The sequence below is a fragment of the Schistocerca gregaria genome, chromosome X (genome assembly GCF_023897955.1).
Source record: "Schistocerca gregaria isolate iqSchGreg1 chromosome X, iqSchGreg1.2, whole genome shotgun sequence".
NCBI classification, from domain to species: Eukaryota; Metazoa; Arthropoda; class Insecta; order Orthoptera; family Acrididae; genus Schistocerca; species Schistocerca gregaria.
Genome location: NC_064931.1, coordinates 558,890,122 through 558,917,028, shown reverse-complemented (window position 1 = coordinate 558,917,028; position 26,907 = coordinate 558,890,122). Strand labels below are relative to the sequence as shown.

At 44.2% G+C, this 26,907-nt stretch overlaps 1 protein-coding gene across 7 annotated transcripts in view; it reads right to left on the bottom strand.

Annotated features, from left to right (window-relative positions):
* The window catches only part of LOC126299506 (ephrin type-B receptor 1-B), a 337,486-nt gene that overhangs the window by 199,632 nt on the left and 110,947 nt on the right, over window positions 1-26,907 (bottom strand). For all 7 annotated transcript variants that reach the window (XM_049991462.1, XM_049991463.1, XM_049991465.1 and 4 more), the window contains exon 2: window positions 3,743-3,869. In XM_049991462.1, the coding sequence (XP_049847419.1) occupies window positions 3,743-3,812 (70 nt within the window). In that variant the 5' untranslated portion in view covers window positions 3,813-3,869. The remainder of the gene's footprint in view (window positions 1-3,742; window positions 3,870-26,907) is intronic.

Here is a 26,907-nt window from a genome sequence, read left to right as displayed (position 1 = left end):
AGTGACAGAAAGATCGGAAAGTGCTCACTACCACACAGGTCGTCATGCACTCTCCATCGGACAGACGGCAAGAGGCTAGGGCTACAGATGGAAAGGTCAATGGCGGAGTATGTGCCATGCGCCACACTGAAGTGTGTGAAGGCACCATCATTTAAGATCGAGAGATCGAGCTGCGCCAATAAATGCTCAACGATGGCGCCTCGACCTGTTGCAACTGACCCACCCCACAGATGGTTATGGGCGTTAAAGTCGCCCAGTAACAGGAAAGGTGGAGGCACTTGGGCTATCAGAGCAGCCAGGACATGCTGCGCGACATCACCATCCGGTGGAAGGTAAAGACTGCAGACGGTAACAGCCTGTGGCGTCCACACCCGGACAGCGACAGCCTCTAAAGGTGTGTGGAGAGGTACAGACTCGCTGTGAAGAGAGTTCAGGACATAGATGCAGACGCCACCAGACACCCTTTCATAAGCCGCCCGGTTCTTATAATAACCCCGATAGCCACGGAGGGCGGGGGTTCGCATTGCCGGAAACCAAGTTTCCTGCAGAGCAATGCAGAGGAAAGGGTGAAGGCTGATAAGTTGGTGGAGCTCAGCTAGATGGTGGAAGAAACCGCTGCAGTTCCACTGGAGGATGGTGTTGTCCATGGCTGAGAAAGGCTTGACGGGACTGGGAAGGGGGATTACGCCGCTGGGTCACCTGCTGCCTCCGATTTATCGCCTGTGATAGTGCTTTCCATGGCGTCTGATGGACCGGCGAGATCGAGGTCCTCAGCGGACGCCAGAATCTCCACCGCATCCTCAGACGCAGAGCTGGACGGTTGCGGTGGGATGGCTGCCACCGCGAGTTCCTTGGGCTGAGAACTCTTCTTGGGTTTCTCACGCCGTTCCTTGGGTCGCACCGGCTGGGAGGGCTTCACCGATTCAGTCTCCGGGACGGAGGAGGATCGTGAAGCCCTACGACCAGCTGATTGCGGGCACTTACGCCATTGTCGGTCGTCAGGCTTCTCGCTGGCGGAAACCTGGGAAGGGAGGGACCCAAGGGACCCCTTGCGAGCGTGAAAAGCCGAAGAAGTTGGACACTTCTCCGGCTTAGAAGTGGGGACGGACGTCCCCAATGGGTGGGATGGTGTTGCTCCTGAGGTAGGTGGCGCAGGAGCAACCCGGTGGGTAGAGCCCCCCACTGGCGAGGGGGTATTAGGAGTTGTACTTCTCGTCGATCCGGCCACAATTGGAGAAACAGACGGGGCTAGCACAGGTGTTGTAGCAGCAGCGTAGGAAGATGTCATTCTCACAGGATGGAGTCGGTCGTATTTCCTCTTGGTCTCAGTATAGGTTAGTCGGTCCAGGGTATTGTATTCCATGATTTTACGCTCTTTCTGGAAAATTCAGCAGTCTGGCAAGCAAGGTGAATGGTGCTCCCCGCAGTTGACACAGATGGGAGGCGGGGCACATGGAGTATTGGGAAGTGATGGGCGTCCGCAATCTCGACATGTGAGGCTGGAAGTGCAACGAGAAGACATATGGCCAAACTTCCAGCACTTAAAGCACCGCATCGGGGGAGGTTCAAATGGCTCTGAGCACTATGGGACTCAACTGCTGTGGTCATCAGTCCCCTAGAACTTAGAACTACTTAAACCTAACTAACCTAAGGACAGCACACACATCCATGCCCGAGGCAGGATTCGAACCTGCGACCGTAGCAGTCGCACGGTTCTGGACTCCGCGCCTAGAACCGCGAGACCACCGCGGCCGGCATCGGGGGAGGGATATAGGGCTTAACGTCACATCGGTAGACCATCACCTTGACTTTTTCCGGTAATGTATCCCCTTCGAAGGCCACGATGAAGGCACCGGTAGCAATCTGATTTTCCTTCGGACCCCGATGAACGCGCCGGACGAAATGTACACCTCGGCGCTCTAAATTGGCGCGCAGCTCTTCATCAGACTGCAAAAGAAGATCCCTATGGTAAATAACTCCCTGGACCATATTTAAACTCTTATGGGGTGTGATCGTAACGGCAACATCCCCCAACTTGTCACAAGCGAGTAACCGTCGTGACTGGGCAGAGGATGCCGTTTGTATCAGGACTGACCCAGAGCGCATTTTTGACAAGCCCTCCACCTCCCCAAACTTGTCCTCTAAATGCTCGACGAAGAACTGGGGCTTTGTGGAGAGAAAAGACTCCCCATCAACCCTTGTACAAACTAAGAAGCGGGGCGAATAACTGCTACTGCCATCCTGAGACTTACGTTCCTCCCACGGTGTGGCCAGGGGGGGGGGGGGGGGGGGGGGGGGAAACGTTTTCGGATCGTATTTCTGAGCGTTAAACTGAGCGCGAGAACGCTTAGAGACTGCTGGCGGCTGGCCACCAGCGAGAGACGATGTACCACGCTTCATTGCGGGTCATCCGCCCTGATGCCACCTACTCCGACCAAGGGCCCTCCCCACGGGCGCCACCCAGCCACGGCAAGAGCCACCTGGAAGGATGGCGGTTGCCGGGAGTCCCGATACCCCAGAAGGATAGGCATCTACTCCTTGGCATACGTGGGGAGTTAACGGCGCAGGCATCAGTAGAGCGATCCCTGTGTTGTCAGGGGGCTACAACCAACAGGGTACATGGCGGCCCCACCACAACGGACTGGCTACCGTGCTGGATGTTAGGTAACATGTGGTCCATGGTCGCCGTCGGTGCAGAAAGAGGCACTGCACAGTGCAAGGTGTTATCTGCACGCAGAAAAAGAGTCATGCCCAAGAGATGGAGAGCGGACAGGACTGCAGTTCAACGGTGTATAAGCTGGCGAAAGGTCTGATCGCAAGATGGACACAATGCACCAAGTAAGGCGCCCTTCCCCAATCGGCTCGCTCTTCGGAAAATTTTGAGAGATTGAGGTCAAACCCAACAGGGGACCATCATATAAGGCCGAACAGTTTGAGACTCCTTTTAGTCGCCTCTTACGACAGGCAGGAATACCGTGGGCCTATTCTAACCCCCGAACCCGCAGGGGGAGCAAGATAATGCCCGTCCACACGTGGCGAGAGTTTCTAGTGCTTGTCTTCGTGCATGCCAAACCTCGTCTTGGCCAACTAGGTCAACGGATCTCTCCTCATTTCAGAACGTCTGGAGCATAATGGGCTGGGCCCTCCAACCGGCTAGGGATTTTGACGACCTAACGCACCAACTGGATAGAATTTACCACGATATCCCTCAGGAGAACAACTAACAACTCTATCAATTAATACCCAACCGAGAAATTGCTTGCATAAGGGAAAAGAGGTGGATCAACACATTACTGACTTGCTAAATTTGTGAAGCTCTTTCTCTTGAATAAACCATCCAGTTTTTCTGTAAATGTGATAATTTGTTTTTTGTTTATACATGTACATCACATCCACCGATTTCTGTCCCATTCGGGTAATTTCTTCCTGAAGTGTATTGTTTTTATCTTAAAGTGCATAAGGGGCAGTCAAATGAAAGCGAGACAGAAGAAGAAAAGTAAGTACAATGTTTATTATCAATGCCTTCATGTGCCCAGGCGTGCCCCTCGTCCAAAGTAAATCGAGGGCCACAAATTTCTTTCTTCAGGGCTCCGAAAATATGGAAATCGCTTAGGGAGAAAGGCTTCCCGGCGTAAATTCTGCAGCGTAGCAAAAAAAACCTCGGCAACATGTGGGCGGGATGAGAACACTGTCATTCAGGTAGACAAAGTGGATTTTCAGTGAAGTTGAGAATGACGCCTACCTTGCTCGGCCGCGGAGGTGTGCCACAGCAGGGCGACGAGCGGCAGCAGCAGCGGCAGGCGACCACTCATTGTCCAGCCGGCGGCGAGCGCGCTCGTCCGCCAGTCTACAGCATGCTGCGCCTCCACCTGCAACACACAATTGTGTTAGGTAGCCGTCGGACTCAGCACCCTACACAATGTTCGCCAAATATGAAAATACTAACAACAGGTAATAACAGTCGCTTAATCCTCTGCCTCCCTGTGCAGATTCTCTCTGACACTTATTGCTTCTTATACACTAGCAACGATTTGTTTACGTGAAAAATTCCAAGTACCACCACGTTTCGGGGTCCAAATTACACTGTGGGTCTCCCTCCGTCAGAAACATCACTAGTAAAGCACTGCGGTGCTGAAACCAACCTTCGGGTTGTGCACAATTTACCTCCCATCTTGTCAGCCTGGATCACCGCGACGTTGTCAAAGTATAGATTTTAACTCATTGATTAGGCATAGATTAATTTAAATACGTTTACAGCATTTTAATTGCATTGGATATTTCTGTATTTTTGTTATTGGGAGCCCATTGTCTGAGATATACTTACGATGACGTAACACTTACACGTTACTTTACGTTATACGGGAGCAACAAATGAAAGAAGTCACCAACCATATTTTGAGCGCAACAGAATAAATGAAGACTTCTACATAATCATATATTTGTACATTTGAGTAAACACGTGGACAGCTTCTGTTAACAACAGGCACTATCTTACATTTATTTCAACACCAAAGACAGCACAGCAACTAAAAAACGTACATATAATAAGATCCAACACACAAAAAACGTAGTTTTCTTCTTTTAGACCAACAAAAACATGCAACAGTATCAGTGTAATTACGCATATGTTCCATTGATTATGTTCACGATCTCTCGATATAGTTCAAAGAACCAACTGATTTACAAAAATAATACATCTCGGCGAATATACAACTAAATGCTGACGATTTAGATTTTCATTAGTGAAAAATACATTATTTTTAAAAAAATTATACAGTGATAGTAACAGCAGTAGTAGCAGTTGCTGTTATCAAGAAGAACTAATCAGTTAATTTCTTTCTTTTTTAATCCGTAGGAAAAGAAAACAAATTTTCTTACGTTCGACGATTTATCTGAAGTTCTCTTAACAAAAGTAACCCGCAACATTCACACGGCAGAAGACTTGTACAGCTCCCGTCTGTTATGCGGTCTGTGTCCCTCCAAGGCCTTTTGGCACCGTTCACAGAATATCGGCGAGTGGAAAGAACAGTTAGCTGATACGAACTGGGATTATAGCCAGTTGTAAGGCATCTTCCACGACACTGACGCATCGCTATGTGGAAGGTATTTATATATTACAGGAGAATTTGGCATAGTTTTCGTATCCCATCACGTCTAACAGCCTTCCTCAGGAATTCTATCGCACCCCTTCAGCGTCTAGCGACTACAATCCTCCACACCCCACCTCAACCGATTGCCCTCTCTCTCTCTCTCTCTCTCTCTCTCTCTCCCCGACTGGTAGGGCGATGCCGCCGCGTGGCACGTTCTTCCAATAACTCATCAACAAAGAATGCGAAGTTTATTTTCTCCTTCTGTGGTATTTTTCATCTTTCTCGCGCGCTGATATTTCGCTCTTCTGCCCCAACATAAGGGACACAGCATTCCATTGACACTCCTGGACCTTCTTTTAATGCCAGATATGAAGGGTGCAGCTGTTGGCCGCATTTTCTGCGGGCTCTATTACGAGTGTGATATCCGTCGTTTGTGCAATCGAAGCGAGCCGTCTCGTTCACTTCGTTTCAGTCTGTTGTAAGTTTCGTTACTAAATCAGGCGAGAGTGCAAGTGAGGTTTTTATGTATATTTTATGGGATACTTCCCTTTCAGTATTTCTTATGGCAATATTACCTTGCATCTATTAAATTATTTGATATGGGTAGTCTTCCATAAATCCCATGAGCAGGGGTCTCTGGGACGTGGAAAGGGATCAAGGATGTACACTTTATCTGGATGCAAACCAATGAAATGACTTGAAATATTAATTATACCGTATTATCCTCTACTTTGTCGAACTGCTGATGCATCGTGGATTGAAAAAATTAATAAAATACCTTCTATTCGTTAAATGGCAGTCGGTGTGCACACACTTAATATCTCGACGGTATGACGCATTGTAGTTACACCTCACATCTTCTGCCAGACAAGGGGAGACCAGTAACAGTTCTTTTTTTTAAATAACTTGTAATTTGCCCAGTGTTCTATTTGATACTGTTCTGACAATGTGTCAAAGCTCATCCAGTAAAGCGCTCCACGTTCCTCAGATGATGATGACAGCACGAATTCCGATGAACTGTCTGCTGTCATGTTGAGTACCCACGGCCTACAGATCAATGCGAGTTGTGCGTAAGATATTCTCAAACAAGCTTTGTGGGTAACACGGCAATACGACTAGTCCTTTTAGCAGTTCGTCCATGAAGTTAACGGTTCCCTCCTAGCCGTGGATAAGATATCAAACGCATAACACTAAAATGGGACGATATAGACAAATGCTGAATAATATTGTTTTACACTGATTTTTTCTTACAGGAGCATATCATGAAAAGAGGATAGAGTGTGTAATCTGCTGTCTAATCACACTAGAAAAGAACCACAACCCGCCCAATGTTCGTTGTCAATAGACGAATCCTCGCGAACAATGCCCCAGGCTTTGAATTTAACCCCTGATATCTGTGCATAATCTCGTAATCACCTCTTTTCCTCGCCAGCCAATTTCTGTTTAGTGCTAGGATTCGAACTGGCTACAGGGTAAACGATTGAGTGAACTCGATTACGAAGGCCGGCCTGTAAATAAATACAGGCACGTTATTTGACGGACAGAACGAAATTTCGTCAGAGATGATCACAGGGCCCAATTACTAGCTGAATTCACTCGGCAAATGCCCCTCGCTAGCGCGTGTGCTTAATTGAGTGCCCGATCGACGGCAGTTGCACCAAATATAAAAACTGCATGGCTATATATCCATTTGCGTACTGTGCACGGACACCCTGAACAAGTGTGGCGCGAACACGTTTCGCTGCAATGTCGTAGTCCTCATAAATGCAAACAGTTTTCCAACCCTCCCTCGATATAAATTACGGCCTTATTCATATATGCGTAGGCTCACGACACAGCGCTACTAGCTGCCAAAGGAAATTTCAGCCAAAGCGTAGAGACGTAGAATTGTGTATTGGAACATGAAAATCAATTTGCGGGATTGTATTCTGATAACAGTGCTATGCGAGAACGTTATTTAGTTTCAGTTGCAGTATTTTTGCTACGTAGATGTTCAGTAGGTATGCATAGTTTGTCTAAAATTTAGGGAGAATTGTAACAGTAGGCAAGAAAACTAATATACAACATTTACTGGCTAACAAAATAATCGCCATACGACAAACTTCTGATAACTTCTTAAGAATTCTCAACTTGAGATCGTGAGCGGAGTTTACTTGACTTTCACGCGCCGTCCATTACGGACGGATATCATGTTCACTCGCGTTTTCTGCATGCTGTCAGCAGATGCCATCTTCTGTGATGTACATTAACTGCTTCGTCTATTTAGGTGTTTACATCAGTAGTCAACGTATCAAACTTCGCTGTCATCGTCTATTTAGGTGTTTACACCTGTAGTCAATGTATCAAACTTCATTGCCTTCTTGTACTTTTTGCTCATTTAGTGTTATGATTGTATTTTTGATATTTCAAATAGTTACTATTGTCGTCTTTAAGTTACTCTTGCTTTTAGACATGGCCTTATTCAGAAAACAAATCTGAAATATGTTCGGGATCTTTTGACAATGATTATTGACAAGTTCCTAGCGTGAATAAAGATCCGGACGACAGTTTTTATAGTTCTGATGACGATTCCAGTGACAGTGACATCACTAGGCCTGGAAAGACGCGCACGCCGACAGTGTTTTCAAGGGATTCAGACAATAACGATACAGATGATTCTGTTCTTGTGAATGATTCGTTTTGTCATAATGTATTCACTGAAACCTCGAAGTTTTAAGAACGTCTCAGTCAAGTGTTTTCTACCGAAAGCGACTTTTTTTAAGATCAATAAATATTTTGTGCTTTCCGTTTAAATTTTAATCTTATGGTAATACGGACAACGATGTGTACAGAAACGGAAAATTTGTTACTAAGGGATATTACAGCAGTTTCCAACACCAACTTTGTGGAGAGAATCGTATCTACATTAGAAAGTAGTTTAACGCTGTAAGACTAGGCTTCGTGAATATGCTTTTAGATCGAAACGACGAGCGTCTTTCTACAGTAGAATGAATTACATATCGTGCTGATTTAATAACGTCTGAAGTTACATTATGTGTTATAAGGAGACTATAAAAGGAGATGACATTTTAAGATGACCACTACAGTGCAGTGGTGTAAAGCGGCCACAGCTAGGACAATTCTTTACTCACTTAAACCAGTCTATAAATTTGATATACTTATTTTTTGTGCTCAATCGCAAGAGTATATTGCCTTATGTAGCTTTGAGTAAGAGTCTGATGTGGAATTCATTATCAGTTGGTTGGTGATACAACAGAAAATACATACTAGTCGTGAGTCTCTACACCAAAATACTCGTTATTTCATTTCCGAGACATTTCACTTCCTTTTGCATGACTTATCACTCTTTTCACATCATGCGAGGGAAATTTATCAACTGTGGAAACACCAAATGGCAACAATTTTGTGTCATTACTTCGCGGCCCAAGTGACACCAGAGATTATTCCGACGTATGTAGATTACACAGCTGCAAACAGTGCTTAGTGATGGCTTGTATACTAAGCCCTGCATATACAAATACATTGATCGTAACAGACATGGCGATTAGGGACGTCTGTCGCAACCGCGCGTATACGTAAATATCTATTTCATTCAATGTTTGGCAGTTCCCTGGCGCTTGTTATCCTTGTGAACGAGAGCACCGTGCATGGGGCGACTGAGAGTTGCAGAAGCCAGTAACAGCAATTCTTAGCATATGAATTGCCTGATTGTGGGATGACGTAAGCTAAATGTTGCGAAACGTCCCCAGATGGTGCTAGAGTAGAGAAATGTTACAGGTACATATACCTCTTGTGATCGAAGTGTCATATTACTGATATGAGTACCCAGTGCCCACAGGGAACCTGAAAATCGAATATGATTATAAAATCCTTTGAGTGCAAATCTGAACATAGAGCGAAAGTGTCGACATGAGCTAAAAGGGCATTTAAAAGTACCACCGTAAGTGAACCAATTACTCGAGACAAAAAAGTTCGATTCAGTAATTTAGATCCCCCAAGCACGTCGCGTACATAAGCAGCAACAAATCTACAAATCTCACGACTGCGAACACTCTATGAGTCGGTGTGTTACTAAAACATAAATGAACCAATAGCGGATCTTATTTATATATGAGCCTTAGAAAGCCAACAAGCTCGGTACATGTGCTTCTCTGACCTCACTGTACAATATATTGAACGTCATCTAGAAGAATCGGTTCCTCTGAGCACAGACCGGTGGTACATGATAAAATATGGGACTTGAGCAGTGATTATCATCACTATGAACAGTGGGCAGATGTAACACCAGAACATAAACGAAAATCACACCTTCAAGAAAGTAAAGAAGCAGTAATTTGTCGTCTCCATTTGCTACAGTAAAGAAGTAAATAACCGAATTGATATAACTCTCACAAGTATGATGAAGTATCAAGCAGCCGTAAGAAGATCAGTGGAGAGTAGTTTACGAGGTTTCTTATGTACTGTATGATTCAGGTGCAGTAAGTTCTCAGACAGATTAAAAGACTCATTAGCAAAACAACCTAATAAAAACAGGGAACTTAATAATGGAGACAATTAAACGACAACTTCCTTGCTACCAGCATTTCTGAAGTATTTTGAGAAAACTACAAATAAAAAAGGTACAAAGTGGAAAATTTACATAAAATATATTTGCATTATTAAGGGATCGCTCAAAACGAAGTTAACAGGATTAGAACATATTGACATCGGGAAAAACAATACTGACAGTCTACGGAAGAGTATGGGATGTTAGATCCCTTTATCGCATAGGGAATTTAAAAAGGAAACGGGCATTTAGATATAGTGGGAATTAGTAAAGTGCGGTGGAGAGAAAGACAGATGTGTTTCACAGTAGCGAAGATGAACAAGTAATCATAGTTCTTAAGATATGCATTTCAGAGCATGAAGAGCTGCATAAAACCAGTCATCGGACTGACGACCACAACAATAAGAGAATATGAATCTGGTTTCGTAAACTTGTGACTATCTGAACTCTTATCAGGAGGAAAGTGTTTAAAACACTGTATGACCATCCTGAATTAATTTTCGTGACTTCGCTATATCAAGCAAATGCCGAGACGATTGTTTCAATAACGCCACGGCCTGTATACGCCCCGTTATTGCCTATCTAGGTTAAGTACTCAGTCTATAACGATTCAACCTCCTGTTCGGGATCTTCTGCTAGTACACTGCGACCAGTTTTCAACAACACAAGCTTTCAATCCCGAGAACAATAACATGCATGGGAGCTATTAAATTTGTATACGAAATACTGTATTATATGGAATTCATCCCTGCAGTGTTACTACTAATTCTATAAACTTGCAGAGGGAATGCTAGGAGGCAACATCGTACGTCTTTCCTCAGTTGTAACGGCAGTCACATAGACACTGCATAATTCATTTCCGGAAAACGTGTCGAACGACTCGGCATGAGCTGTAGGGCATCCACGGGAAACCAGCGTCGGTACAACCAGACACTGACATAATTTGATTCTACAGCTACATACGGAACCCACATAAACGTGCATTTGAAACTAACGCTTATACGAGATGAACTGGAACCAACAACACGCGTTCAGTGTGTTTCGGCTTCAAGCTTTCCAGAAGTGAACCGTATTCAACGGGCGCACCAGGCACCACGCGTGTCTTAGGCGGTATTCCGTACTCACCTACATTAATATTAATGTCGTTCAGTTCCTCAGACACGACCACTGCGGACTGGAGGAAACTTCCACTAGTGAAGTAGCGGTGCGACATACATTGGCGGTAACTGCTAGACAGCAGCAATGACTCGCCAACTCGGCACGCAGCAGACGGAAATATGTGGATAGCCTTCCTTTGGAGAGCAAGCAAGGCCGCCAGCCCTTAGCACTAGCACCGTTCACGCCGCAGAACAAGCCGCGTCGACACCTTCACTAGTTAATATTTCTTTTTTCTGAGTACTGGTAATTGCACTCACACAAACGCTTCCGAAACACATGCACTTTTACCACTAATTTCGAAACAGAAATTGTATCCCCAATATGATTGCAATGATTTCTAACGAGTTACAGCCACGCAAGCGTGAAAGTGCAACACTCCAACAAGAGAACATAATATTACGCCATGACGCCCTCAGGAGCTACGTACACTGATATGCCAAAATATTAAGACCACGTGCTTAACAACGTGTTGATCCATCATTGGAACGCAGTATGGCCTCGATTTTAAGTAGCGTGAATTCCACAGGTTCTGGATAGGTTTCCGGAGATACACTACGTGATCAAAAGTACCCGGACACCTGGCTGAAAATGACCTACAAGTTCGTGGCGCCCTGCATCGGTAATACTCGAATTCAGTATGGTGTTGGCCCACCATTAGCCTTGATGACAGCTTCCACTCTCGCAGGCATACGTTCATTCAGGTGCTGGAAGGTTTCTTGGGGAATGGCAGCCCATTCTTCACGGAGTGCTATACTGAGGAGAGGTATCGATCTCGGTCGCTAAGGCCTTGCACGAAGTCGGATTTCCAAAACATCTCACAGGTGTTCTATAGGATTCAGGTCTGGACTCTGTGCAGGCCAGTAAATTACAGGGATGTCATTGTCGTGTGGCCACTGCACCACAGGCCGCATATTATAAACAGGTGATCGATCGTGTTGAAAGATGCAGTCGCCATCCCCGGATTGCTCTTCAACAGTGGGAAGCAAGAAGGTGCGTAAAACATCGCTGTAGACCTGTGCTGTGCTGTGCTAATACCACGCAAAATAACAAGGGGTGCAAGCCTCCTCCATGAAAAATACGACCACACCATAACACTGCCGCCTGCGAATTTTACTGTTGGCACCACATACGCTGGCAGGTGACGTCCACCCACATCCTATCATCGGATCACCAAATTGTGTACCGTAATTCGTCACTCACACAACGTTTTTCCACTCTTCAATCATCCAATGTTTACGCTCATTACATCAAGCGAGCCGTCGTTTGGCATTTACCGGCGTGATGTGTGGCTTATGAACAGCTGCTCGACCATGAAATCTCACCTCCCGCCTTACTGTCATAGAACTTGCAGTGGATCCTGAAGCAGTTTGGAATTACTGTATGATGGGCTGGATAGATGTCTGCCTATTACACATTACAACTCTCTTCAACTGTCGGCGGTCTCTGTCAGTCAACAGACGAGGTCAGCCTGTACGCTTTTGTGCTGGACGTGTCCCTTCACGTTTCCACTTCACTATCACATCGGAAACAGTGGACCTAGGTATGTTTAGGAGTGTGGAAATCTCGTGTACAGACGTAGGACACAAGTGACACCCAATCACCTGACCACGTTCGAAGTCCGTGAGTTCCGCAGAGCGCCCCATTCTGCTCTCTCACGATGTCTAATGACTACTGAGGTCGCTGATATGGAGTACCTGGCAATAGGTGGCAGCAAAATGCACGTAATATGAAAAACGTATGTTTTTGGGGGTGTTCGGATAATTTTGATCACATAGTGTATGTGGCACCAAGATGTCCACGCCCAGGTCACGCATCTCCCGTAAATTACGGGCACGTGGTTTGTGTGTGCGCCCAACAGCCTCCCACATGTGTTAGTTACATTGTGTTCAAATCAGGCGAACTTCGTAGTCTAGACATCAATTTGTTTTCGTTATCACGCTCCTCAAACAACTGTAGCACGATTCTGTCCTTGCGACGGATATTACTGGAAGATGCCATCGTCGTCGTGGAAAACCTCAAGCATGAAGTGATGCAGGTGATCCGCAATAAAGTTCATGTAGTCCATAGGTGTCATGGTGCCTTCGATTACAACCACAGATCCCGTGGAAGCCCAGGTGAATGTCCCCCCATAGCATAATACTGCCTTTGCCGGCCTACGAACATGGCGTGAGCAGCCGTTCATGTTGTTGGATCCAAATAGGAACAAGTAGGGGTCGTCTGCTGCGCATCTCCATTTTCAGCAAAGTGCACTGAACGCTGGTTCCTAAACACTTGTGTCTGAACCTGCACTGTACTCTGTCGCCACCTACCGTGCTTTACAGAGGAGGTAAGGTTCCGACCCTCATGTTCTATGATAAGGCGTGGACGTCCAACGCACTGTTCATTGTACTTCAACCACTTTCCCTAGACGGCCACAAGAGCACGAAAAGGAGACCAACTTCGCCGTTTGCGTGACGCATGTTCCCTGGCCAGAACTATCTGCCCTTTGTCAAAGTATCTTTAAACATCTTGTCTAGGCATGTATCAACATACACATAATGTAGGAAATGCATAACATAAATGACGACTTCAATGCAATTTATTTACCGACCAGTTTCATTACAGGACCACGTTCACGGTAGTCAAATATGCAATTATAAAACCAACATGACGTATCATACATTTTTCCTAACCCAAGGTATATCTTTTAAGTCAAGCAGAACAATTCTGAACACAATATGTGAAATGCAGGCGCTAATCACTAAAAATGCACCATGGTGCTTGACCTAGATATTATGATCATATGTGATTCTGTTATTGACAGAGCAGGTTTAATGTCACCTGCACCTTGGATTTTGAAAACCGTACGATATGTAATGTTGGTTTTATAATTGCATATTTAACTACCGTGAGCATGGTCTTGGACTGAAACAGATTGGTAAATAAATTGCATTAAAGTTAGCATTTGCGTTATGCATGTCCTGTATTAAAGTAGTTTATGTCAGTGGAATTCCACATTTGCCGCCCGTATAATCGCTAGATTAACTCTCATTCTCCTTTGCTCACATAATAAAAAATTCCTAGTTTAATGAGACCACTAAGAATTGTGTAATTGTATTGTGAACAAAAAATTTCAAAAACAATAAAAACAGAAACAAAGGAGCGTTATTCATTCATATTCTATATGGTGTATTACAATGTCGAGTTCCATTCCTTCAAAGCAAGCGCAGTCACAATGAGGAGTCGAAATTTGCGTCCTGTCACAATTCCCAGGGAAACACCATATCAGGGCTTATATCCAGTTTCCATACATATTTAGAATTAGCATTGTTGGGTTTGCCAGTATTTGATAATAACGTGTGTAAGATGGGAATAGAACTCGGGCTTTTCACATTTCACAAGTAGTCGCCTTAGCTATTAGGTTACCTGAGAACGCCCGACTCAAACTTCCATTGTCACTGATGTTTCCATACACGAGTTTTGAACACTGTAACCAAAGGTTCTCCAAAAATTATGCGAGAATGACAATAGGGTGTATCGGGGGTACCGCCAGTGACAATGGTAGTTTGATTCAAGCATGGAGGCGTTCTCAGTCAGCCTAATTGCTAAGTCCAGTACATCAAACACCAAACTTGTGTCTTCCTCTTTTAACTTGATAATTTAAGGTGTTCAGAAATTGCCGGCCGGGGTGGCCGAGCGGTTCTCGGCGCTTCAGTCTGGAACCGCGCTGCTGCTAAGGTCGCAGGTTCGAATCCTGCCTCGGGCATGGATGTGCGTGATGTCCTTAGGTTAGTTAGGTTTAAGTAGTTCTAAGTTCTAGGGGACTGATGACCTCAGAAGTTAAGTCCCATAGTGCTCAGAGCCATTAGAACGACTTTTTTGTTCAGAAATTGCAAATACCGTTTTAGAAAGATTTTGTTTCAAATGTCTTTTACGAATACACTGTCGACATACGCGTGCCACTACACTTCGCGTTCATCTGCCCCCTCCCCTAACTACTAGACAATGCAAATCCAAAACAGAAAACTACTTACATTCCTTTTTGTTGCCGTAAAATTAGAAATGTGGTAGGACAGGTGGGTAATTTTTCCTCCTACGGTACCTTATTAGCCAGTACACTGAAACGAATCAGAGAACAATTCAACTGCGTGTAGTATAAAAAGTGTCAAAGATGGGAGTAAGAATCACCAACTATTTTGATTACGACGATGACACCATACTTTTGCCAGAGACCATAAAAAGTTTAAAACTGCAACTACCATAGGTTTAAGAAACTTCAGTGTTGTGGTCACTTCAATTATAACAAAACAAAATCACAACGGCAGCGAAGAGTTATTTCTGGACCGATGGCACACAAAAAACTTAGCAGCTGCAGCCACAAAGGGTTACTGATAAAATCTGAAACCTTATGCAGCCAAGAAATCCACTGCACGCCACTGACGTACCTGTATACAGGGTAAAAAGTACTTAAACCGACAAACTATCGGAAGTTGTAGGGGACATCAAAACAAATATTTTCCCCTAATTTCATTTTTTCCTATGAGTAGTATTTAAACCGGTAGAGGAAGATTCCTCTGGCCGGAAATTATTTAAACTAACAAACACTTTTCCATTTTTTTATGACCAAGGAACAACACATTAACACAAACCAATTTCTATTACAGTACATTTTCAGAAATGCCTCCATTGACATGTTAACAAAAGTTACACCGTCGGATCATGTTCTGTCTGGCACGGGCAAAAACCCCAGGTGTATCCTGAACTGTTCCTGCTGCTGCTACTATCCGGGCAACCAGATGCTCTTCTGATGCAACAGGAGTTGCGTAAACAAGGTTGCGCATCTCTCCCCACACAAAAAAAAAATTCCAGAGGGAACATATCTGGGGATCGAGAAGGTCATGGTACAGGATCACCTCTGCCAATCCACGTTCTGGGAACTGTCGGTCCAGGAATCGACGCACACGACGGTTGAAATGTGCCGGCGCCCCGTCATATTGGAACCACATGCGTTGTGCCTACCATTTAATGGCCTAGGTAGCAGATACGGCCCAATTAAACAGTCCCCAACAACACCGACCCACACATTAACTAAGAACCGCACTTGATGAGCGCTAGTAACTGTGGCACGTGGGTTATCCTCACTCCAAACATGCGAATTGTGCATGTTGAAGACTCCATCACGCCCGTACGTTGCTTCATCGGTAAATGGAAATGTAGGATGCATTTCACACTGTTCCAGGTACCACCGCGAAAACTGTGCTCTGGGTGGATAATCAACTGGTTCCAGGTTGTGAACACGTTGTAAGTGAAATGGACGTAACAATTGCTCTAGAAGGGCTGTTCTTACATTCGTCTGATTCGTCCCCATGTTACGTGCAACTGCACGAGTGCTGACTGAAGTGCTAAAAGACAGCTTCCTCAAATTGCAGCGTTCTTACCGTGCGACGGCGGCCCTGTCCAGGTAATCTGCTAAATGACTCGGTCTCACGCAGACGTTGGTACACAGCAGCAAAGGTCGTATGATGAGGGATACGGCGATTAGGATATTGTTGTTGATAAAACCGCTGTGCAGCTCGTCTGTTGTGGTGCGCTACGTAGTACGTAATAAGGTCTCCACCGGTTTAAATAATTCTCATGGGAAAATATGACACAGGGGAAAAATATTTGTTTTGATGTGCCATACAACCTCCCAGAGTTTGTCGGTTTAAATACTTTTCACCCTGTAGACTCTTCAGATCCGCGATATTCACTTAAAAGCGCAAGGTACGTACAGTGAAACGCATCATGACCCCGAAGTTTCTTGTGAAAGTGACGAAAGAGGATCTGTGGATTATATTTATCGTGTTGCCGTGTGAGGAAGTTAGATCTAAACGTTCCAAAGATCCATCGACATGGAGGACGAATATTTCCTAAGGTAAGAGCTGTTCCACGAAAGCGCCGTTGCTGTAGCGACCAAGGCATTTGGCTGCAGAACAGAGAACCTCTGTCCGTTTCCCACATGTATTATGCGGTTTCTTTAGTTGTATTTATGTCCGTTTCGAAATTTGTAGGCATATAGGGGTTAATAAGATACGTAAATCAATAAGGAACAATAAGAAAGTAGGCAAGTAAATTTCTCAAACGCCTTGGATTAGTAAAGAAATAAAATAATAATCGTATGTATGAAAACAATTCTGAGTAAGACTGCTTTCGGCGCACATAATCACATAAAGGAGGAAAACTAAGCCTTATCGCAAGGGTAGAATTCATTAAAAAAACGCATTCGTACACGGCGCGATATTCCACCAGAGTGTATAGAAAATTCCTGTCTACAGTTTTCCCATTCTGTATTTCAGTGTCAATACACGTAAGAAATATTCAGCAATTAACCTGAGGATACGATGTGCTGGCTGTTGCATTCTGCCTATACTGGGCGAGTTCCTAGTCCGTGAAACGGCGTCTACGCACGCCGTCGAAGTTAGCAGTGATTATCGGCACTGGGACAAGAAGGAAGCGGAATACGGCCGCTAACTGGCAGAAACAGTTTGAACGGGTCGACAAGCGCCATGTGAAAAGCAGAGAAGCACCACGTCATTCTCTCTGCACTAAACCAATATTACTCACCCCTAATAATACTGAAAATTAGTGATAATAACGTAGTCTCCAGCTTTCACGGTCCTTTATCCCACAGAATGGTATTACCGCCCGTGCACGAGCCGCGATGCATGTGACGAGCTGGTATTCTAATTTACGACGACATATTCTGAAACAGCTGTCGAGGTAACTTAGGTTATGTCTAACAGAAAAGTGAGTCATCTAACCAGCCCATACGTTTGCACTGTTCCATGCTCCAATAACGATGTACCTCTGACCGCTGCAATTGCACATCACTTTGCCGTAGGGTTAATACAAAACGTGCACTTTCTTGTAGGATGTGAGGTCCGCCAGTTATGCAAAACCCTGTTTTTTTTCAAGTAGCATGTTTCAGCAGCACTGTGCCGTCATCAGTGGGTTTCCGTTTTATTTTATCTGTAATGTGAACATTTTTACTAAATGATTACAAAGTTATGTGGATATTTAGTTCAAACAATAGTTCGTTTCTTCTTTTTTTAATACCTTTACACTTGGTGTTTATGATTTTTCAGGACCACTTGTGTGTTTTTATTACAGGTAGCTTGTCATCGGCAACCAAACGATGTTGTTGAGAAAGTTTGCTGGAAGTTAACCTATCATTTAAAAGTAGTTTAGTCTGTCGCGATCTTTCACGTCTTTTTCGTTTTTACCTACGTTTTCGTGCGGCAAGCCATTTAATTCTCAGCATCATGGTGAGGTGTCGTGATGCACACGTAAATAGAACACGTATTTTCACTAAGAAGGGTGTAAAGCACTTCGCACTTCACCAAAACACAGTGTAATTGTAGTTGTTGTGTGTCCCAGCCCAGACAGTGTTCATTTGTTCACCAGAGAGTTCGGCGTCAAAAATGAATTTTGTTTACATTTTATCTTTGTGTGTGTGTGTGTTTTCTGTACGCTTTTTAGCTGGTTGTGTTCGTCTTTTTACATGGTGTTCCCGTTGTGTGTAAATGGTGAGTCTTTGCAGAATGTATTCTATCCCTTTTTCGTGTGTGTGTGCGTGGGGAGGGGGGGGGGGGGGGGTGTTGAATTTTTTGCAGCGAAGTTCCCTTAATGTTTAATGTTTTAAATAGTGTGCCCTTGCAGAGTATAGTGTATTCATTTATGACCTGTTTTACTTCTGCTATTGCCTTCTGTATGTGGAAGTTTTCCTCAATAGTCAGTTTGGTGTATAGGCTGTGGCTGGGTTTTAGTATTATTAAGGCTGTTTCTATTGTAGTTGGGTGGTGATTGTGGGCTATAAGGTGGTCAGCAAATGTGCTATGGGAGCTGTTACCTTTTAAAGCTCTGAGATGTTCTGAATACCTGGTTTTGAAGTTCATGCATGTTTTTCCTATGTACACCGACTGGCAAGTGTTGCACGTGAGTTCATATATTCCTGATCCATTAAATTAATCTGTGGGTGTTTCTTGTGTTCTGATCTTTTTCTGTGTTGTGTTCTCTGTCATGTATCCTATTTGGAGTCCCTGTTTCTTTAATATGTTGCCTATTCTGTGAACAATCTTGTTATTGTAGGTGAGTATGTTCCATTTTCTTTTATGTGTGTGGTGATTGTTTGTGTTTTGTGGTGTTCTGTGTTGGGTGAAGATTTGTGTGTGTGCAGTATGTTCATTTTTGTACTGTCTACATATTTTTTGATTTAACTTGTCTACCATATGGGTATCATATCCATTTTCTACTGTCATTTGTTTTATTGTGTTTAGTTCTTGTGTGTAGTTCTGTTTGTTCATGGGCGTTCTGTTTAATCTATGGAGCATGAATCTGAAGTTTGCTTGCTTATGTGTCAATAGATGATTCGATAGGTTGTGAATGGTGGTGCTTGTGGTTGTCGGTTTCCTGAATATTGTGAAGTTGTGTGTGTTGTTTGTTTTATGTATGGTGAGATGTAGAAAATGTAGTTTCTTGTAAGTTTCTGTTTCTAATGTGAAGTTAATTTTTGGGTGTAAGTTGTTTATTTCACTGTGTAGCTGTTCTATGTGTGTACGTGGTGCATCCATCTGGCATATTATGCCATCAACATAACGGTCCCAGTATAGATACAGTTATTAGGTTTTATTATGTGTCTGAAGATCATGTTCTCCAGGTTGTTCATAAATATGTTAGCTAGGAGACCACTATTTGGTTATCCCAGTGGCAATCCTTCATGTTGAACACAAAATAATTTTGTGATGTTATGGTCTTGAGTATGGTTGTTATTTCATTGAAATGTGTGTCTGATGTGCTTCCTTATTGTTTTAATCTTTGTGTGATGATGTTGATTGTTTCATTTCTTGGAATACAAGTGTACATTGATGTACGTCATATGATATGAGGGTTGCTGTGTCTCGTATGTGTATGTTCTTGATTCTGCTGATTAATTCCTTTGAGTTTCCCAGGTTCCTGTTGTTATCAAAAGTGCACTTTCTGTCGCTTTATTGTATTATTCCATTTGCAACAGTGCACTGTTAACAGCCTACCCCGCGACACTTATTATCCACAGTACTATCATCCACTGCCACTATACAAGATAGTGAAATCAACGTTTTTGGTTGGAGAACAGACGTCCAATGCCTTGTCTGCTGGTAGTTTCACCGTAATACGGCCACTTTCCATTGTTATTATTTGTGAAAGTCTCGTGTCCCTTGGCGTTACTGTAATACTCATTCCCAGCAGCTGGGTGATCATTTACCTTCCTGCACCGATGTTGCTTCAATCGGATACTTTTCTCATTGTCTACACATATGGTTGACTGAATAATTTTAACCTGTAGTTTCAGCACCTCTCATTTACCACTCGCACCGGGTTACAGGATTTACACCTGACCTATAAGTTCTCTACCCGACAGCGGAGTCTTAATGTTCTACGTGTACTATGTTCACATCAGTGCAAACATGATATTTAAATACATCACCATACATACGACGGATCAAAATATTTTTTTTATTTTTTTGTGTTTCCGCTGAGTCCCGTTTGTACGTTAATATACACTCCTGGAAATGGAAAAAAGAACACACTGACACCGGTGTGTCAGACCCACCATACTTGCTCCGGACACTGCGAGAGGGCTGTACAAGCAATGATCACACGCACGGCACAGCGGACACACCAGGAACCGCGGTGTTGGCCGTCTAGTAAGGTCATCCGAAGACCAGTATCAGCTGCAAAGCGATTTAGAAAAGATTGCTGTATGGTGTGTCAGGTGGCAGTTGACGCTAAATAACGAAAAGTGTGAGATGATCCACATGAGTTCCAAAAGAACTCCGTTGGAATACGATTACTCGATAAATAGTACAATTCTCAAGGCTGTCAATTCAACTAAGTACCTGGGTGTTAAAATTACGAACAACTTCAGTTGGAAGGACCACATAGATAATATTGTCGGGAAGGCGAGCCAAAGGTTGCGTTTCATTGGCAGGACACTTAGAAGATGCAACAAGTCCACTAAAGAGACAGCTTACACTACACTCGTTCGTCCTCTGTTAGAATATTGCTGCGCGGTGTGGGATCCTTACCAGGTGGGATTGACGGAGGACATCGAGAGGGTGCAAAGAAGGGCAGCTCGTTTTGTATTATCGCGTTATAGAGGAGAGAGTGTGGCAGATATGATACACGAGTTGGGATGGAAGTCATTACAGCATAGACGTTTGTCGTCGCGGCGAGAGCTTTTTACGAAATTTCAGTCACCAACTTTCTCTTCCGAATGCGAAAATATTTTGTTGAGCCCAACCTACATAGGTAGGAATGGTCATCAAAATAAAATAAGAGAAATCAGAGCTCGAACAGAAAGGTTTAGGTGTTCGTTTTTCCCGCTCGCTGTTCGGGAGTGGAATAGTAGAGAGATAGTATGATTGTGGTTCGATGAACCCTCTGCCAAGCACTTAAATGTGAATTGCAGAGTAGTCATGTAGATGTAGATGTAGATGGCGCTAGCTGCGCAGCATTTGTGCACCGCCGCCGTCAGTGTCAGCCAGTTTGCCGTGGCATACGGAGCTCCATCGCAGTCTTTAACACTGGTAGCATGCCGCGACAGCGTGAACGTGAACCGTATGTGCCGCTGACGGACTTTGAGCGAGGGCGTATAGTGGGCATGCGGGAGGCCGGGTGGACGTACCGCCGAATTGCTCAACACGTGGAGCGTGAGGTCTCCACAGTACATCGATGTTGTCGCCAGTGGTCGGCGGAAGGTGCACGTGCCCGTCGACCTGGGACCGGACCGCAGCGACGCACAGATGCACGCCAAGACCGTAGGATCCTACGCAGTGCCGTAGGGGACCGCACCGCCACTTCCCAGCAAATTAGGGACACTGTTGCTCCTGGGGTATCGGCGAGGACCATTCGCAACCGTCTCCATGAAGCTGGGCTACGGTCCCGCACACCGTTAGGCCGTCTTCCGCTCACGCCCCAACATCGTGCAGCCCGCCTCCAGTGGTGTCGCGACAGGCGTGAATGGAGGGACGAATGGAGACGTGTCGTCTTCAGCTATGAGAGTCGCTTCTGCCTTGGTGCCAATGATGGTCGTATGCGTGTTTGGCGCCGTGCAGGTGAGCGCCACAATCAGGACTGCATACGACCGAGGCACACAGGGCCAACACCCGGCATCATGGTGTGGGGAGCGATCTCCTACACTGGCCGTACACCTCTGGTGATCGTCGAGGGGACACTGAATAGTGCACGGTACATCCAAACCGTCATCGAACCCATCGTTCTACCATTCCTAGACCGGCAAGGGAACTTGCTGTTCCAGCAGGACAATGCACGTCCGCATGTATCCCGTGCCACCCAACGTGCTCTAGAAGGTGTAAGTCAACTACCCTGGCCAGCAAGATCTCCGGATCTGCCCCCCATTGAGCATGTTTGGGACTGGATGAAGCGTCGTCTCACGCGGTCTGCACGTCCAGCACGAACGCTGGTCCAACTGAGGCGCCAGGTGTAAATGGCATGGCAAGCCGTTCCACAGGACTACATCCAGCATCTCTACGATCGTCTCCATGGGAGAATAGCAGCCTGCATTGGTGCGAAAGGTGGATATACACTGTACTAGTGCCGACATTGTGCATGCTCTGTTGCCTGTGTCTATGTGCCAGTGGTTCTGTCAGTGTGATCATGTGATGTATCTGACCCCAGGAATGTGTCAATAAATTTTCCCCTTCCTGGGATAATGAATTCACGGTGTTCTTATTTCAATTTCCAGGAGTGTATATGGAAGTGTTCTGAGACGACAGTATGTCTACAATCACCGTGACGTGATACTGATCCACCAGATTAACAAGGAGCGAAAATTTCAGTGGCTGCTTAGTTGACACCCCGGAGACAACATCCACAACTCTATAAGTCATGTGTAGAGCTACTTTGTCTGTCAAACACAACAAAGGAATAAATAATGAGCTTCCTTTTATAGGCTAGAATGTGGCACAGAATACTGCAGTTGTCATAAGACCATCACTGACATGATAGATTCCTGAGCTTATACGTGTCTAGAGGGAATAGTGTCAACGCAAACATTGCGTCGGAAAGTGCATAAACAACACAGATTCATTTTTGGGAGTGATCTGCCCTTGAGTGAACACAACTTTTTTCTTCTTTTTCCCACGCGTGTTTCGTCGAGAAGTTACAGCATCATCAGTGTTTTTTATTTTCTTTATGTTAAACAAAAAGAGAAATACTCCTTACATTTGAATTTTTAAGAAAGTATTCACAAATTTGAAAACAAACAAGATTTTTTATATAAACCTTGTTACCACATGCGGTGGTTTTTGCGATTTTCTATGTTGCACGCTGCAGTTCTTTTTTTTTTATTATTATTATTATTCAATTTGACACATGCGGCTATAGAGAACTTAATGTAGAAGATTATTTGCATCAAAAATTTATGAATAGGACTGTTATGTTTAACATTATTTTGTTCTGAGTGTGTGTGGGGGGGGGGGGGGCTACATGTTAGGGAAACAAATGAAGTAGACGACATTGCCATCCTCACGGAAATCGAAGTAGAATTACAGGACATTATGAATGGAATGAACAATATAACGACGGAGCTAGGTGGCGCATCGGTTGGCACACTGGAATCGCATTCGAGAGGACGACGGTTCGCGTCCGGCCATCCTTATTTAGTTTCCCGTTATTTTCCTAAATCTCTTCAGGCAAATGTGGGGATGGTTACTTCACAAGGGCATCGCCGACTTCCTTCCCCATCCTTTCCTAACCCGATGGAACCGAAGACATCGCTGTTTGGTCCCCTGCCCCACATCGATCAACCAACAAACCAACAGTATAATGAGTAGGGAATATGGATTGAAAGTAAACAGAAGAAAGACGAAAGTGAAAAGGAGTACGAGAAATGAGATTGGCGATAAACGTAACACAAAAATTCGGGACGACGAATTAGACGAAGTTTGAGAATTCTGCTACCTTGAACAAATTAACACATAACGGGCGAGGCAACAACATAAAAAGCAGATTTGCACAGGCAAAGAAGGCACTGATGGCTAAGAGAAGCCTGTTACTACTAACCATCGGTCTTAATCTAGAGAATAAATTTCTGAGAATGCACGTTTCGATCGTAGTATTGTATGGTAGGGAATCACAGACTGCATGAAAACCGGAAAATAAGAAAATCGGAGATGTGGTGCTACAGAAGTATGTTGAAAATTAGGTGGAGTGATAAGATAAGGAATGAGGAGGTCCTCTGCAAAATAGGCGAAGAATGGACCATATCGAAAGCTTTGACAAGAAGAAGGGACAGGATGATAGGACATATGTTCAGACATCACAGGTAACCTCCGCGGTACCGGAGGGAGCTGCAGCTGTAGGAGGAAGGCAGAGATTGCGATACTTCCAAGAAATAACTGAGGACGCTGGATGCACATGCTACTCTGAGAAGAAGAGGTTCGCACAAAAGAAGACTTCGTGGCGGGCCGCATCCAAATACTCAGAAGTTCGATGGAAAAAAAAAAAACTGCGATTAGATTAGATTAGTACTTGTTCCATAGATCATGAATACGACACTTCGTAATGATGTGGAACGTGTCAGGTTAATAAAAGGTATCTATACAAGATATTATATTACACAGAATATTACATGACACTCAATACTTTTAATTTTTTTGTGGGTATCGGGGAAATTACCCACTTATTATATCCAAAAATTCATCTAATGAGTAGGAGTTGCAATGAGTACACATACGAATATGTCTGTCAAACAACGTGGTTTACAAGGCTTAACATGTTATCACTTTTTCAACGCTGCATCGTTCAGAGTGTGACAGATACACGATGTTTTTCCTAGGCACATTCGGTGAAGTACAGCAGTGCAGCGGAGAATGACGAGTATTTGTTACGAGCGCAACGAGCTGACAGACGGCAGGCGAGACGGCAATATCGAGCGCCGGAGGTCACGGCCGGGACACACAAACTACCAACAGCCGAGCACTTCGCGTCAACATACTTACGACGAACTGCTGGCGGAAATTATTAACTCGGGTACTGCAAATCTCCTCTGCGAAACCCTGATTGGGTAACAGACACTATTTTGGACTCGTATTAGTAATTAACGAATGAAGAATCGGAACAAATGTCGGCAATCTCACACGTGAGATAAGGACTATTCCGGAAAATTTACGTAGGTGGTCGAATGATGCTTACACAACTAAATTTGTGTGAAGCCCACAGAATTATGTTAACAGTTTTTCGTATATCTTCCTGTACCTATTTTCGGAGATCTGTGATTGCACTTTTTCGTTTTTCTTGTTGGGGTGGCCGAGCGGTTCTAGGCGCTACAGTCGCAGGTTCGAATCCTGCCTCGGGCATGGATATGTGTGATGTCCTTAGGTTAGTTAGGTTTAAGTAGTTCTAAGTTCTAGGGGACTGATGACCTCAGAAGTTAAGTCCCATAGTGCTCAGAGCCATTTGAGCCATTTTTCTTATTGGGGGCGGGAGGGGGAGGGGCCAACTCAAATGGATTAATAAACGTTATTTGATGAAGTTATTGTCATTGTAAAATAACAGTCACTCGCTAACTATTGAAGCCCTCCTGCTGTACATTCTCAATAATATGAAAAATACAAGCTTGACTAAGCACCTTCTTCCACAGTACACAAACATTTTGCAGGAGAACGAACATACTTGATTCCTCGTCCTTTAAAGCCTGGAATCAACAGAGTAAACAGTCCCCTTCGTAACGATACTACTGAATGAAATTCTAATTCAGGGCGGGATTTGTTGATAGAAGCTTAGGTGTCATAACAACGAAAGCAGAATAGAAAGATAAGCTGCTTTAAAATCAAACTTGTCAATATTTTACTTTAAGACCTTGAACAACGCTCAGGAATAGCTCCTCTGTGACTCAGTTACATCACGCACGGAACAAATGGGACTTAACTCTAATCAATTTGGCCAAAGGAAATACAGATCAATACAGAGCGCTATTAATCAGACCACGAGCGGCCTTAACGATTGGCGAGTAATATGCAGTTTGGGCAATGATCGATAAAGCCGACGTTTCTGACAATCTGTGATGTCCTGCCCTTTTTGTCAAACATAAACGTTCAGGGATGCGCATATTTATGCTTCAATGACATTTTGGTAAACATGTGCGATGTAACTTCGTAAAACTGTCCAATCGATTACCGAATCTGATTAAGTTCAAAATGGATCAAATGGATGGCGCTCAGAGCCATTTGAACCAACTCGAAATTCTTGCGCGACTCGCCAGTGATGTGCAGCCCTAGGTACATTAAGAATGTTGCTCAATGACAGGCCACTCACTCTCCTTCCGGGAGCAGCCACAATGCATAATCACACATTTCGTCGTATTTTCTGACAATCTTGTTGCCGAACTCTAGACCACTTGTGTTACCGAAACGCCTTGAAATTATTATTTCGTTAAAGAGAGATGCTTGGCTATGTCGACTGTGCAATTTACACGTAAAATATAACTTGCAAGAACTGTCATGACTTACACTTTTTCCGTAGTACATTGCAGATCCACAAATACAATTTTTTTTAGCTCCGGGTAAATGGCATCTAACAACTGGTAAATTTTATATTTCTCCGACACATAACATACTTTGCGGGTCACAAAATAGGAACGAATATTCGTTGTCAACACAACAGAGGTATTTAATTAATGCTATTATGAAGCACGTGAAAATGGTGTGGTACGTCATTCCTAATGGACAAAACTACACTATCTGGCAAGAAAAGTGTTCCACCCATAAGACATGGTCGGATGTCAATCTAACTTCGTACACGTGTACGCCACCGGGGAGTATGTAAATAATTAGAACTGGAATTCTCAGGCAGACAGAGGGCATTAAAGTTGTTCGTTTTTAGTGTTGTTTACAAGTTTGGTAGGGTATACAAGGAGCGTGAATAGCATCAATGTTAAGAACGAAGGACATGTTGATGCTGCATGCTCGTGTGAGAAAGTGTTAACAGCACCTGACACAGTTTGAAAGGGGCCTTATTGCGTTTTTCCATTTGGGGAACTGCGCGATATCTAGATTTGTTGGGCATTCGGATATAACAGTGGCCTGATGTTAGAGT